At 55.5% G+C, this 15817-nt stretch overlaps 1 protein-coding gene across 10 annotated transcripts in view; it reads left to right on the top strand.

Annotated features, from left to right (window-relative positions):
- Window positions 1-7610: 7610 nt before the first annotated feature.
- CAMK2G (calcium/calmodulin dependent protein kinase II gamma) overlaps window positions 7611-15817 on the top strand; it is a 147984-nt gene continuing 139777 nt past the window's right edge. For 4 of the 10 annotated variants that reach the window (XM_074999772.1, XM_074999771.1, XM_074999769.1 and 1 more), the window contains exons 1-2: window positions 7611-7835; window positions 9192-9286. In XM_074999772.1, coding sequence (XP_074855873.1) covers window positions 7771-7835; window positions 9192-9286 — 160 coding nt within the window. In that variant the 5' untranslated portion in view covers window positions 7611-7770. The remainder of the gene's footprint in view (window positions 7836-9191; window positions 9287-15817) is intronic. The other 6 variants (XM_074999774.1, XM_074999773.1, XM_074999778.1 and 3 more) reach the window with 4 other exon arrangements.

Here is a 15817-nt window from a genome sequence, read left to right as displayed (position 1 = left end):
TCCAGTGCTTCACCACCCGCCTGGGGAAGGAGATTTTCCTAATATCCAACCTAATCGCCCTCTGTAACTTCTGACCCTTGCTCCTTGTCCTGCTATCTGGCACCACTGAGAACAGTTTCTCACTCTGCTCTTTAGATCTCCCCTTCAGGAAGTTGAAGGCTGCTATTAAATCACTCCCCAGTCTTCTCTTCTGTAAACTAAATAGGCCCAAATCCCTCAGCCTATCCTCATAGGTCTTGTGCTCCAGCCCCCTAATTATTTTTGTTGCCCTCTGCTGAGCCTGCTCTAGCACACCCACATCCTTTTTATACTGGGGGGCCCCTGGACACAGTATTCCAGATGTGGCCTCACCAGTGCTGAATAGAGGGGAATAACTACTTCTCTAGATCTGCTCGCAATGTTCCTCCTAATGCACCCTACTATGCTGTTAGCCTTCTTGGCTACAAGGGCACACTGTTTACTCATATCCAGCCTTTCATCCACCATAACCCCTAGGTCCCTTTCCATCGTACTGCTGCTGAGCCAGTCGGTCCCCAGCCTGTAACAATGTTTGGGATTCTTCCATCTCCAGTGCAGGGACTCTACACTTCTCCTCGTTGAACCTCATCAGATTTCTTTGGCCCAATCCTCCAATTTATCCAGATCACTCTGGATCCGATCTGCACCCTCCAATGTATCTGCCCTCTCCCTAGCATAGTGTTGTCTGCAAATTTGTTGAGGGTGCAATCCAGTTCCTCATCCAGGTCATTAGTAAAGATGTTGATCAACACCAGCCCCAGAACTGATAGTGGTGAAGAACCCACAGAACATGGGCTGCGTCTACACTTATTAAGAACTTCAAAATGGCCATGCTAATGGCCAAATCGAAGAATAGTAATGAGGCACTGAAATGCATATTCAGCGCCTCATTAGCGTGCCGCTGGCCTTGGCACTTCAAAAGTGTCGCGGTTCGCTCCCGCGTTGCTCGTCTGCCCACCAACATCGAAATCCCCTTATTCCCATGAGCTCATAGGTACAGACGAGCCACGCGGAAGCGAACCGCGGCACTTGCAAAGTGCTGAGTTCGGCGGCACGCTAATGTGGCACTGAATATGCATTTCAGCACCTCATTAGTGTGCTTCGATTTGGCCATGAGCATGGCCATTTCCAAGTTTTTAGCAGGTGTAGACGTAGCCGGGGTGTAGGATCCCTACCGCTCTGTCGAAGAGCCATTGATGAACCTGGCAGCCATGAACTTACCGCGTTCCTATTGGACCCTTGTTATAGACTTGGCCTTCAGAGCGTCCCCTGACAACAAGTTCCAGAGGTGAACAGTGAGAAAAGACTTTCTTTTGTTTCCATCTGCTGCCTATTAATTTAACTGGGTGACCCCTAGTTCTTGTGTTAGGGGAGGGATTAAATAACGCTTCCTTGTTTACTTTCTCCACACCCATCATGATGTTATAGACCTATATCCGAGCCTGCTGTAGTCATCTCTTTTCCCAGCTGAAGAGTCCCAGTCATTTTCATCTCTTCTCATTGGGCAGGTGTCCCACACCCCAAACCATTTCTGTTTCCTCCTCCATACCTTTTTTGAACCCAGTGTATCTTTTTGGAGAGGAGGTGACCAGCTCTGCACATGGTATTCAAGACACGGGCATCCTCGGGCTTTATACAGAGGCAGTATGATATTTTCGTTCTTATTCTCTTTCCCCTCCCTAATGATTCCCAATATTCTGCTCGCTTTTTCCTCTGCTACTGCACATCGTGCGGATGTTTTCAGAGAACCATCCACAATGACTCCAAGATCTCTTCCTTGCATGGCAACAGCTAATTTAAACCCCATCATTTTGTATGTACAGTTGGGATTATCTTTTCCACTGTACAGTGCTTTGCATTTATCAGCATTGAATTTCACCTGCCCTTGTGTTGCCAGGTCACCCAGCTTTGTGAAATCCTTTTGTAACTCTTCATGGTCACATTTGGACTTAATCTTCTTGAATAATTTTGTATCATCAATACATTTCCCCACCTCGCTGCCAACCCCTTTCCCAGATCCTTTCTGAGTATGGCTGAGCAAGCCTGCACCCAGGACAGGTCCCTGGAGGACAGCAATATTTACCTCTCTCTGATCCCAGTATTTATTCCTGCCCTTTGTTTCCCCATCTGTTAACTGGCATGCTTGGCATTGCTTTCAGAATCATCTCAGGATCCTTCATTTACTTTAGTGACAAGCCTTTTGTTATCTTAATCACCCTGCCTCCACCTGTTTATCAACAAACTCCCTGCCCAAAAGCTGGCTGCTCCCAGCTTCTGAACTCAGCCACACCCAAGCTGGGCTGTAGCTAAGAGCACCTCTGGGGCTAGGGCTTGCCCTGTGAAAAGGCCTCCGGTATGGAACCTGTAGGTAAGCATGGCTCGAGCTCACCCCACTTTAAGTGGTGCCCCAGGCCTCAGGCCCCTGGGTGTGTGCTGCCTGAGGTCCCTTGAAGGAGCTCTATGTGGAGGGTGAATGCAGCAGGCTTGTGACAGTACACAAAGCCTTGAAGGGGGGAAGGGCTCACACCCCGCCGCAGCTATTCAGCAAAACAGCTGCTCAGCAGAGACCCACAGAAGGGAGAGGTGGAAATTCTCCTGAGCGTAGCTGTCAGTTCCCGCCCATCTCTCTGGGCTCCTTCCAGTGCTTTGCAACCCCACGGAGTGGGCATAAAACAAGGGATGCTGATCAGCCAGGCCTGTTTTCCCTCTGCTGTAACACAAGAACTTGTGAGCATGCAGTGACCTTAAAACAGAACACCATGTCGCACTCCATGCTGGGGGATACTATCCACTTAAACATCCTACTGAGAGTCAGAAATGGGTAAGGCATTGCCACGAAACAGGGCGGCACCTGCACTGACACAAGAGGAGGTTAAAATTATGAGTGCACAGCCTCATGCCTCAGGGTGCGTGCTGAGTAACAGCTGGGAAGGGGACAGGCTACCTACGCCTTCACAATACAGAATTGCACAAATGTGTCTGAGTGTTATACAGGCCTCTTGGTTGTGGGGGTTCTTTCCCCTTCACATTTATTAACTAGAATAAGTCCCTAATGGAGACAAGGTAATGAATTAAATGGGCTGTGGATTGATGTAGTCAGGTAAGGTTATTCCTACCATTACCTCTTTCTAGCTTTCCAGTAGTGAGTTTTTAATGTAAACATTTTAAACGCAGCCTCTTAAAGGCTCCTCCGTTTCCTTACTTGCTTCCTTCTGCGTTGAGGGAGGCTCACCACCCACACCGGTGAGGCGCTCAGAGTTGCCCAGGTGAAACTGGCTTTTTGGGTGACCAGCCTGAGATGCCTTCGAGCAGTACTGCCCAAACAGCCGTGTAGCCCTTTCAGGACTTCGGCCTTATTGGTGTAACCCCCTCCCAGTGCTTATCTCCTGATTTTTAGTCATTTACTTCCTGCCGTGTACCCCTGGAAATCCTCTGGCGTACCGCCGGTGGCACGCAGACCACACTTTGGGAGCGCCGCCTTAAAGGAACCTGACTTCTCTGGGGGGTGCTCAGCATTTTCTGAAAGTCACATTTGGCACCTGACAAGTCATGTCTCAGAATCTGCCTGTTTTGTTCTGTGCGTGCTGCCCTGGGTCTCAGCTGTCATCCCTGGGGATCAGGGCCTTACTCAGGCGGACCTTCATGCTTTTCCTCTGCAACGACAGAGCAAACACATGACTTTCCAGGCCTCAGCAGAAGCTCTTAGCGCTCGTTCCTAAGACGGCTGCCGGCTCAGTATTTTGCATCGCTCTCCGTCTGGTTTTCTTGCTTGTATTTAAAACTACAAATAAATACAGCTTCCCAGGCGCAGGTTCACCTTGTGCAGCAGGCCCTGCCCCAAAGAATCTGCTTTCTAAACAGACAGACGAAAGGAGGGAGCAGAACATGGGTACTTCGGTCTGCACGGTAAGTTGCAATGCAGTCGCTGGTGGGAGTCCAGGCAATACACTGAATGTGTCCAGGGTGTCCCTTCCGCTCCAGAGTTCAGAGCCTCTGCATTGCACTCTCCTTGTAGATGCGACCTTTGCAGCTGTTAAGGCTAAGGACAGCCAGTGTGTGGCACGGCAGATGTCTGGTTCTAGTCAAAACGATTCTACAGCCATTTTGCATAAAAGACAGCAAGGTGTTTTAAGCAGTGGAGAAGTTGTGGGGTAGGGGAGGAGGCAGTGGAGCGGCACTTGTGGACGCTGCTCAGTCGAGGGGCCCCCTCTCCGGGCGGTGGGTGAGGAAGAGGAAACAGGAGTCCGAGGTGGTCAGACAGGCGTCACAGAGAACAAGCAGAGCCCTGAGTCCCTCTCCAGTGAGTGAGCCGCCCACACACAGGTACGTGAAAAAACTTGCACTGGCTTTGAGAACTTTTGCACAGCTTGTTGCTTTTTTGTCTTTGCTCCCCCTAATTTCCCCCCTTGGTTTCTCTCTCGCCCCTTCAACAGCCTTCCCGGCTCCCTTCCTGCTGCCAATGTCTGCTCAGCTCGTGCACAGGTCGGCCCCACCCTGCCTGGCACGTTCGTATGTATGGCCCTTTTCGCTTGTGTGACATTACTGCAGCCATTGCTGCCTGCCGCCCCCCAACAGCACTTCCCCATTTTTTGCTGGGAATTGAATTCCAGCCAGTTTCCTTGAACCTCTTTGGCAGCCCTGCCGAGCTTACTGTGGTGCAGTGCTGCCATGTGCCAGCCCTTCCTTCTGACACGGGTTGACATGATGCTCCAGGGGTGTCTTGGGCCTGATCCCACACACGTTACAATCAATGGAAAGGCTCCCATTGATTCCAATGGGCTTTGCCTCAAGGCCTGCGTGCTTTACATGGCTTTCTCTGATCGTACCTAGCTCAATACTGGTTATGAAGCCCTGGTTGGAGGCAAACCTGCGCCATTGCCATGAGTGTGTCCTCCTTTACAGTTCCCACTAGTGTTTTCTTAGCTCGTAGGCCAAATCCTGCTCCCAAGCCAGTGTAAATCTGGAATATCCACACTGCGCTTGGAGCGTCTCAAGATGTTACATGGGGTTAACTGAGAACAAGCCCAGTGGCTGGTAGGTGGAGTCCCCTAAAAGGAGCACTAACAGCCCTTTGCAAAAGCCTCCTTTATGGCTCCAAATATTTTCTAGTCTCTCCAGCATCCTTCTGTCTAGGCACCCCCCAGCCTGCCTTTACTGCAGTGTTATGTTTTAGCTGCATGTGACTAGACTCTGCTGTGTCAGCCGGAACACTCCCAATGCTCTCTGAGCCGTATGCTTCCCCTCTGCCTGCTTCATTTGGCCTGGATTCCTTCTGAAAACTCTGCTCCCATAATTTAGCTTCCCGCTCGGCACTTGGTTTAATTAAGTCTGTCACGCGGTTTATATCACACTCCGCTTTTAACACCAGCGTGCACGGCAGTAATCCTGTCCAGCGCAGCCACCTTCTGCTGCATCCACTCCCCACTTCCGTGGCTAGGAATGGGCCTCCTTTGCACACCTCCCTCATGGTGGTGCCGTTTTGTGGGCTCAGCTTAGGTTTTCCCACCAAGGTAGTGAGGACACAGCCTAGTTGCTAAATGTCGGCTCAGAGTCCCAAGTGTGAAAACGCCGCTTTTTGTCACTTTTGCCAACACAAACTGTTTCCCCTTCACTTTGTCCAGCACCTTTGAACAACAAGTCCTGTTGATTGGCTAACAACATAGGGTTTGGGGCACGTGCTGCAGCTGTTTGTGGTGACTTGTGATCCTTTTTTCTAAATCCTCTTTCTTCTTCCCACAGCACCTACACAGCAGCCCAAATTCTCTCCTTCAGATCACTCGTGCAATACAACTGGTACAGCCTGGCCCTCAGTGGCCTCCCTAAAATCGGCTTGATACACAGGGGCTAGTAGGGGGTGTAACCGACTCCTCTGTCAACAGCCTCCAAAAACCCTGATGCTAAGCTGGGGGGTGCCTGTGCTACGCCAATGCAGTTGGCATTGGGTCTCATCCCTGCTACTACGAGACCAGAGTGGGCTGGTATAAGTTACATCAGTCCCGGGGCTGCCCCACCTTGCACCTAGTGTTGGGTTCTGCATGATAGCAGTATGGGAAAACAAGTGCTCCCGGCTGGCCCACCTCTCCTGCACTGAACACATTGGGTGGAATTCAAGCCACAGACGCTGGTTATGGGCTGTCCGTCTTCTGGGTTCACAGGTGCTGGAACAAGGGTGGCTGGAGGGTGTAGCTCCCGCGCCCCGGGCTGGAAGTGCTTTCCATCATACCCAGGGTTTACAGCTTGGTTCAATGGCACCTCCACGACACGTATTGTTCTAGCAGCAAGGGGCTGGGTCCCCGTCCCCTACTTGTCTCACTTGTGCCCCTGCCTCTTGCAGGGAGGGACCGCGCTTGGAAGGTGCAGGCTGTGTAAGTCCTGGATGGACCGACTCTGTTTTCTGCAGCTATGACAGAAGAGGACTTCCTTGCTGGCCCTTGCCACGTCAGACCCAGCACGTCTCTAGTGTTTTCCATCTTCAGCTCAGTTTAATACTCATGCTTGCACTGCTGGGGTCAGTGGGTCTCCCTGTGTCTGTCACACGCCCCTTTTCCTGGCTCTTTGGAGAAGCCAAAGAACATTTGCCCTCTTCCCTTGGCCTACCACTGCCCCACATTTCCACACTAGCCTGGGTGTGTCATAAACCAAAGGCTACTATATCGGCAATCAGCGAGAGACGTGCGAAACAGGCGGGGTGAACATAAACTTGCCCATAAAGTCGCCACGCAGAGCGTCTCCCGACTGGCACGAACGGCAGTGACGGAATGGAGCCTGGCTACCTGTCCTGGGCAATGCAACTTTGGCCCTTCGATGGGTACATTCGCGCGCCCAGGACACACGCACCAGCGCGTGAGTGGGGGGCAAGGGCGTGTCAGTGTCAGGGCGCTGCCAGTGTTACTCTTCTGCCACTGCACCGGCGGGTTACTTCCCGCGGTGATTTCTGCATGCGGCCACCAAAGCAAAGCAAAGCGTCGCATCCTCCGGCGAACGTGGCTCCACTGCAGTCCCCGGAGCCGGGCAGCCTTAGGGCAGCCCCAGCCCTCCCGGTCAGCCCCGCCGACGTGTGGGCCCAGCCCTCCCGGCTCCCCGGAGCACGGCTGGCGCCACCTGTCCCTGTGGAAGGCGACGCCTTCCCTTCCCTTGCCCGCCACCCCGGGCGGCACGCGCCGCGCCGGCTCCCGCTGGGCGCCCCCGCCGAAAGGAAGCGGACACGGGGGCTGGGGCAGAGCCCAGCGGAGGGCAGCGGAACTGCTGCGGGCGGAGGCACATGGCGGCCGGGCCGGGCCGGGCTGTCGGGCTGCAGCAGGGGGCGCGGGGCGGGCAGCAGCCGGCGGCGGCCCGCACAGACGGAGCCGGGCCCGGGGGCGCTCCAGGCTGGAGACAGGACGATCTCCCTCCCGGGGGCTGGGGGCCCGATGGCCGCCCCGGCGCGCGGCTCCCCGGGCGGGCGCAGGGAGGTGGCAGCCGGCACTGGGTGGCTCCGGGCAGCTGCGGTTCGCTCCCCGACCGCCCGACTGCCGGGGCCGGCCCCGCGCCGCGCCCCGCCCCGGCCCGGCCGAGGGGGGCGGGCGGAGCCGGGCGGGCGGGGTGTCTCCCAGCCAGATCTCGCGGTGCTGGCGGGGCTCAGCCCCCTGCTGCTCCCTGCGAGCGGTGACTGTGCAGGCGGCGGGGAGCAGCCGCCGCGGAGCAGCAGCAGCAGGAGGAGGCTGCGGCTGCGGCTGCCCCGGGCACAGCGCGCCCCGCCCGGCCCGGCCCAGCATGGCCACCACCGCCCCGTGCACCCGCTTCACCGACGACTACCAGCTCTACGAGGAGCTCGGCAAGTACGGAGCCCGGCCCGGCCCCGGCCCCGGTCCCGCCGCTCCCCCGCGGGCGCGCCCGGAGCCCGGCTCTGCGGCACCGGGCTGCGCCGCTGCCCGCCCGGGCCCCCTGCCCCGCACTGCCTGCCCGTTCCCAGCCCTGCCCCTGGGCTGCCGGGTGCCGCTTCCCCCGCTCCCCTCCGCTCCGGCTGCAGGACCCGGCGCTGGGGCTGCACCCGGGACCCCCGCACCCCCTTGCTGGCCCCCTGGGAGCCCCCGCCGCCTGCAGTGCGACCCTGCGGGGACCCGGAGGTGATGCGGCAGCGCACAGGATGGGACCCGGGGGGTGCATCGCTGCGTACTGCGTGTCCCCCGCTCCTGCCCAGCCCCAGCCCCACACCCAGCCCGCTGCAGCCTGTCTCCGCGCCCGGCCCTGGCCCTGTGGACGGGAGGTGGGAACAGGCGACAGGAGAGGCCGTAGGGAGGGGCCAGAACCGCGCTGATGGGTTCAGTTCCCGGTGTGGCTGCGGTGGGGTTTCTCCCCGGCTTATTTCCCGTTCCCACGTACAGACTTCTCCGGGGACTGGGGGGAATTAGTCCCTGCTCAGGGGCTTGGCTGCTTCCCTCTCAACTTCCCCTTATTCCGCCTTTCTGCCAGGAAGCCGCTTCTCTTGTCTCTCTTCCCTGCACCCCCATTTTTTCTCTTGAGATACTTTCCAGGTTGTCACTCTGCCCCACCGCCTCTTCGGCCTTGGGCCCCCTTTCCTTATACCCTTTTCCTAGGCCGTCTTCCCTCTAGGAACCCTTCCCCTCTCTGTTCTGCCCCGTGGCGCGCTGTTCCCCGCAGCCCTAGGCAGGAGTTGCAGCAATAACAGTAATAATTGGTATTTGTAAAACGTTCAGTTACAGATGACAAGTAGCCTCCCAGCTGCCCCTGCACTGCTGGGCAGAGGTTTCGACCCCTACTTGGCCCATAAGAAACAGGGGTAGCAGAGTTAGTGTCACATCCAAAGTGCTGTCGTGATTTGGTGGCTGAGCTAAAGCCAGGGCCGAGGAAAGTGGATTCCTCGTTGTCTGCTCTAGCCACGAGACCATTACCGTCAGGAGATGCTGTTCTTGGCAGTGTTTCCAACCACCTGGGCTGCTGCCCTCTCACTCTTCAGCCCCTGTCGGTTACATCCGCAGCCTTCTCTCCTCCCTCCACTGGGCACTGGTTTTACTTTCCTGCTTATGGCCCCTAGGAGGCCTCAGCCAGGCCCTTGGGCTTACTCTGGTATTATGTGCTGACTTGGCGTGCCTGTGGGGGTTGGGGTAGGGTGGGGAAATTGTTCCTGTTGCATTTTTATTTTCAATTTCAAAGCACCGATCTCTTTCTTCTAGGGGAGCCTTTTCTGTGGTTCGCCGATGTGTGAAGAAAAGCTCATCCCAGGAATATGCTGCAAAAATCATCAATACCAAAAAGCTGTCAGCCAGAGGTTAGTATCCAAACCTGTCCTACAGCTCAGTCCATCGCCTTCCTTTCCAAACAGGAGACACGTGACTGGCATTTTAGCTGTTGCAGGTTTATGGGTTTTGTAGGTTGTACTATATGGTGTAGATAGTACGAGGTGATATGTAGCGGTGAAACGGTAGCCCAAGGAGTTTTTCCTGTCATGTTTTTCAGGACTGTCTACGTCCTCACTTTGCCAGCATTGCTAGAGATCTTTTGTGCACTGGGATGCAGTCTTGCTGGGTAGAGCATCTTTCCTGTTTTAGGGTGTGATCTTAGATGGTGTATTCCCCTTGTAGCTAATCCTGTGTCACACAGGGGCATATTTCACCTGGATGCAAGGGAGAATGTGTAACTTCTGAAAGAAGTGAATGCCGTTTCTGTTGTTCTCCTCTGCCACCTTCTTCCCAAAGTCTCACTTCTAAACTGGTACATGGCAGCTGAGCTCAGAGTAGTGGGGCGGGAAGGAACCGAATGGTGGTCGTCCGGAATATTCTGGCTGAACTTTTCCTGTGTTCTGCACTAGTTTGTTTCACCACAAAGGTTGCGTGTGCATGAAGTGTGCGGTGGAGGTGCTGAAATCGATGGAAGAAACTGGGAAAACCTGAACTGGGTTGCAGCAGGAGGCACCAGAAAGAGAGAAGTGACTGGCTGAAATCCCAGTGGAACTGAGCGTGAAGGAGGAGGCTAAGGGAAGACTTAATGCACTTATGCCATTCAGTTGGGACAAAAGAGGCAAAGACCGTGTGCCTGATAAGCTTAGATGATCAGTTGGAGGCTGAGACCCAGGTAGTGCGTGGACCAGCCATGGAAAGGGTGACACCAGAGAGGCAGGTGGTAGAGAAGGAAATGCCTGACTCTAAAAGAGACAGAAGGAGTCTATGCTGTCTCCCAGTGCCAGGAGGTGAAAGGTGATGACGAAAGCAAAGCACAGCTTGCAGAGTGGCAGTGACAGTTCACCTGGTGTAGTTTTTTGTGGGGGTTAGTGACAGTCACAGAGGGAGAATCAGTGGACCCAGAATGACTTTGGAGCCCTGAGAAGAGAGCTGCAGACCGAGGTCAATAAAGCGATTTTTGTCTTTCTAGTTCTGGCTGAACCTCCCTAGTCTGGAACTCTCTCCTCCAGCAACATCTGTGATCCGTCGTTATTTTAGTTAGCTGGACGACCACTAATCGTGGGTGAGGCCAAGTTTCCTGTGCTCCCATAAAGTTTGTTTCCAGCCACCAGGCCTGGCTCTCAGTGCTCTGTGCTGTTATTTAGCTGTAATGCACCCCTAAATGTCTTCTCAGAGCCCAGTAAGCAGTGGGCATGTTGGTAATGTGCTAGACAATATTGACCTCCCATGGTCCAGCAAATTCTCTTATCCAGCATTGGTCTGGTCCTGAGGGTGCTGGATTAGAGGGGTTCAGCATGTAGCTAGTGTGAGTCAAGAGTGATACTGGAGACCAGCTGGTAGAGCTGTGGATGGTTTAGAAGAGGAAGGCTGTCGATTTCCATAGCACGGGCATCTGTCCTATACCATCTCCACTGAAGCAGGAGTATAACTCATTCTCCCTTTTTTGGGGTTGATCTGCTTTTCCTGAGTACAGCACTCAGGGCTTAGTAAGGGCAAGGAACTCAACCCTGCTCCCAGGCTGGTTGTGTTGGCAGAGGTACTTCCAAAGAAGAGCAAAGCCAGAGGTGTGTCTGGTTCAGAGGTGATGGAGATCTTGCTCTGTAGCTGCAAAGCAGAGAGGGGAGTGCTCGGGGAAAATGAAATAGGAGTGAAATCAGTGAATCCTAAAGCCTCTTTTAACAAGCATAATGAATTGCAAACCGTGGTTCGTTTCTTTTGAAAGTCACAAACTGAAGGGAGCTGGCACTCATCCAATGTTTCCCGCTTCCGAAGTGTCGAAAACAAAGACAGTCCTAATTTTTTTTTTAAGGGAAGTACTGGCACTTGCAGCCGCACAAACTCATCCCTCTGTAAAGTGACAGGACAAGTGAAAGGGGGCAGATCTGGAAGCACTGCCACACGTCCCCACACCAGCTTCCTGGCATCACAAAATTAAACATTGTCGGACAAATCTGATCTAAATGCAGAATCAGTGGCTGCACTCGATGTCATAGATGGACTTCACTATGCTACTTGGTATTTGTGTTAGGGTGGAGTCTTGGAGACGGTGATGGCTGTGCTAAGCACGGCCCAGATGCAGAGCAGAATGACGGTCCTTTCCTCCATGGCTTGCAGTGTTAAGTACAAGACAACAGCTGATGCTGTGAGTGGGATACAGTGCTCCAGGCGGTTGGCTTGGGTACAGGGGGAGAACTGGCTAGAAGGGCTAAGGGCGGGTAACAAAGAAACAGGTCTTCATTCAGGGGGGTGGGAGGAGGAGATGGTGGTGTTGGGGCTGCTGGGGTATTTGTCAGGCCTTCTTTTGACTTAAGATCCGTTGAGTGGCCTGGGGGGTAATCGTGAAGTCGGAGTGAGTGAATTGTTTGGGGTGATCCAGTGGGTTAACTAGCACTACTGGCTTCAAGGGAAAGAACCAAGGACAATCTAGCCTGCCTACTGGGGGGAACAGGGACGAGCTGATTCTGTAGGTCGAGAGCAGCTTCTCAGAGCAGGCTGCATCAGATTCCCTCAGAATAGGTGTTGTGAATCAGCCCTGCAATGGAAAGGGTGGCGAGTAGGTTCCCTGGGTGCCGCCCAGCTGATTAGCAGCGCACCCACAGCTGGGCTCTGTTTCCACTGGAGGTGCACGTTGGTGCCTGCCTCGGTGCGCATCAGACCTTTATTCCTCACGTGACTGGAGAAGGTTAGAGGGACCGTTGTTGGTGGGGACGCTGCTGTGAGTCTTTCCTCCTCCTGGGCCCTTCTGTGCTCTCACACAGCTATATGTGGGGAGAGGGTTTTCTGGTGTTGGCCTTTGCCCTTGTTGTACTGCTGCTGACTCTCTGGAAGGAGACATACCCAAGAACACGAGGAGAAGGGCAGCCTGCTGCTTTGCGCGTGCAGGGCATTGCTTGGAGGCTGAGCTTTGTTTCTGAATCAGCACCTGCAACGGCGTAAAAGTCCTTTTTGAGATGCGAGGTGGCTCTGTGTGGGACACAGGCATTACTCACACTGAGCTGGGTGCTGGAGCAGAGCCTGGAGTGGGCCTCCAGGAGCATGGCCCTTGTGGAGTTCAAAGCAGCAGAGGTTCTGCAGCGCTGGATGAGGTTTCATGAGGAGTCCCAGGCCGTGACTCCAGCTCTTGCTGTCCTGCTGCTGGGAACAGGAGGGGATGCTCAGGCTGGCTCAGGGAAAAGCTTCTCTGCTGCACCCAGGTTTGCAGTCTGCTTCGTTTGTTGCTCTTGGGTGTGCCAGGAAGCTGTTTGCCTGTTGCCCTCTCTTGGGGGAGTGTGGTGGGAGGGCTGGTGGGGAGTTATTTAATTGGCTTTGGGCTCAGTCCTGCCCCCCGTAGCGCAATTCCAGGCAGGCCGTGGGTGGGTTTGTGGTAGGTACTAGCGGATGGAAGTACAGGGTGAACCTCTCTAATTGGGCACTCTCTTGTCTGGCGGCATCTGTGGTCTGGCATGACTTTGATTAGCTGCAAGAGCACTTGTCGTGGGTGTGACCAAGTTTCCTGCCATCCCATAAAGTTTGTTTCCAGCCACCAGGCCTGGCTCCCCGTGTTCTGTGCTGTTACTTAGCTGTAATTTTACCCCTAAATCTCTTCTCCGAGCCCAGCCAGCAGTGGAGGGTTGGTGATGTGCTAGACAGTCCTGACCTCCCGTGGTTTGGCAAATTCTCTCACCCGGCTCCAGTCAGGTCCTGAGGGAGCTGGACGAGAGAGGTTCAGCCTGTAGCCGTTTCTGGGCCTCCTCAGGCTGTCCCCCAGGTGAATGCAGAGTGTGCACCCGCTGACCTTCGGTCCAGCCTGGACGACTCTCGCTCTCGGTCCTGGGAGCAGCCCTGGCTCCTCTGTGCCGACAGCCTGGCCCCCTGAGCGGGGTGCCGGCAGCCAGGGTGCGCTGCCTCCCAGCGCGCAGGCTTGCCACTGGGGTGAGGAGAGCTCATGGTACCGCTCACAGGAGCCCGAAGGGCAGACCCAGCGGCCTGCACAAAGGTTTCCTCACAGGGACAGCGCATCAGCCCCACCTGCCAGGCTGCCCTGGGGCCATCCAGGTGCTGAACCTGGTGCTCTGGGGAGGGAGTCGGCCAGCGGGTCACACCGGGGGGGGGGGGGGGCTCTGCGGCTCCCTCCCCCGTGTCCCTTGGCTCACTGGAGGGCAGCTTGGAGGCGGCGGCTGTGAGCGCTGGCTGCAGCGGGCCCTTGGTCAGCGTGCTGGCCATGAGCGTGTGGCGGGGACCTGGGAAGTGACGCGGGGCTGTTGGGCCCAGCCTGCGGCGCTGCATTACTGTCGGGGTGCTGATGTTCTGTGTGACGGGCCGGGAGGCTGGGCTGGGTTCACAAGGAGCTGGGGAACCGGTAGAACGTTTCCAGGCCCATCTTCCCCACGGAGGGTACGGCCAGCCCCCGGCTGGGCTCCTCTGGGCTGGCCTGTCGCACGCATGCATGGTGACACGGGAAAGTAAGACGCTGGGGCAGGGCCAGGGGTGGGGGGGGTATTAAGCTGCTGATGTCATAAACTGCAGCCTTGCGCTCGTGCCAGCTGCCTTTCTCTCCTGCCTGGCTCCCTCCCCCTGCTCTGCGCTCACCTCTCCAGCTCGCAGGGGCACCCACTGGAGTGCTGGCTCCAAACGCAGCTGGCTATTCATCACCGCAGGGACCTTGCGTGGAGAAGGGGCTGTGTCTGCTGCGAGGGCCCTGCCGACCTTGGGGAAGAGATGGGGGAAGGGCCGCTGGCTGCATTTCCCTTTCGCCAACAGCATTAATTGCTGGGGTGGGGAGCATGGCAGGAGGGTGCTGCCTTGCTGGGCCGGCCATGGCCGGAAGCGAGCTGGCTGGCTGGCAGCTGCCCACCCGGGTTACCCCAGGTTGCTTCTCAGCTTACCTTGTATATTTTATAAAGGAGCGGGAGCCGGCAGGCAGGATTTCAGCTGCCGTCTGTCCTCTGGCCTCACATGGGTGTTAAATTACTGGCATTAACAATGGTGGGGGGCGGCAGACACACAGATTGAGCAGGAGTTCCAGGTGTGGGATTGTGGCCCCGGCACAGGCCTGGGAAGGGGCTGGGGTTCTTCCTTTCCTGTTTTTTAAGGCTGGGTTTCTGGATGGCCCAGATGTACTGGAACTAATTCCTGCCCGAGACCCAGAGAGCCTGGGTTGTGCCCGTGAGCCCTGTCTGACACCTGCCGTGGCGCTCCCCAGGCTGAGCGGGCGGTGGGTGGGTTTGAAGTGCCCAGTGGATTCTTGGGGCAGGGTGCTGTAGCTGTGCTGCTCGTTCGGAAGGAGCTGTGCAAAATCAAGTTGCATGTAGCACTCGTGTTGAGTTGGGGGGATGGGAGTGTGGAAATTTCCCTGCCACGGATGGATTTAATCTCCCGCGCCGGATATGGCTAAACCCATCCCTGCCAGAGAGAACGCTTATCCCTGGGTCACAAAGACACGGCTGAAGAGGCAGGTTTTTTCCCTCTTCTACCAAGTGGCAGGCTATTATCGCAGACCTTCTTGTGGAGGGATTGTGCCAGCCTCCCCCCGCCCCCACAGGATTTTACTTCCCCAGCCCCTGCAAACTGCAAGATTAAAACACTGGCTGTGAGTAGTTCTGGGTGTAGTAGCTGCTCCAAGATACTCTCTAAAAGGGAGTACCTTTTAGATACCAATATAAAACCCACGTTGATTTTGTCCAACCCCCACTCCCTGTCTCTTAGGCATCTTTGTCAGGGGCTCAGGCCTGTCTCACAGCCTGGGTTTTCCCTACTGTAAACGTGGTCAGTGTGCACACTTCCCCTCTTCACATCTGTGGGAGGGTTAATTTAGCAAACCCTTGCGTCCACTTTAAATGGTAAGGGGAGGGAAGACACAGGAGAGACCCAAAACAGCTGGTTTTCAAAGCAGCCTGTTGCTGGGGAGCTACTGGCCAGGGAGGTGCTCGGGCAGGGGGTCATTCACGTGGGAAGGCAATACGGGATGATGCAGGAAGGACTCCACTGCTCCTCGCTTCGCTCTGGCCCCACTTGCAGAGCTGCTGGCTGCGGGAGGTAGAGCGCAAGGGAGGCAGCTGACAGGAACAGGCTTGTGAGGGGCAAACACATGCACAGCGCAGATTTGCTCCCTGGAGTTTTTCCTGTGGAAGAACACAGGAAGTGTAACTCTGCGAGCCCTACAACTCTTGCTCTTGTAGCTGGTACCACAACGCTAAGCCTAACGCTGCAGGGGTTGGGAGAGAGGTCGCCTCAGAGCCTGGTCCATCTATCTGCAGTGTCCGAAAATCCTGCTGCGCACGGCGTTCAGCCTGGTGCCGCTGCTCAGGTGCTCCCTGCATATTGCAGTCGCGTATTGCCTAGGAAGAGGAATTGGTAGAGTGGAAAGTCTTCGGCGAGAAGCATCTTGACTGTTGAAAGGCTAGTTGAGCACCAGTCTTGGA

This window comes from Carettochelys insculpta, chromosome 7, assembly GCF_033958435.1.
Source record: "Carettochelys insculpta isolate YL-2023 chromosome 7, ASM3395843v1, whole genome shotgun sequence".
NCBI lineage: Eukaryota > Metazoa > Chordata > Testudines > Carettochelyidae > Carettochelys > Carettochelys insculpta.
The sequence above is the reverse complement of the archived record's forward strand: the minus strand, read 5'-3'. Positions and strand labels throughout refer to the sequence as shown.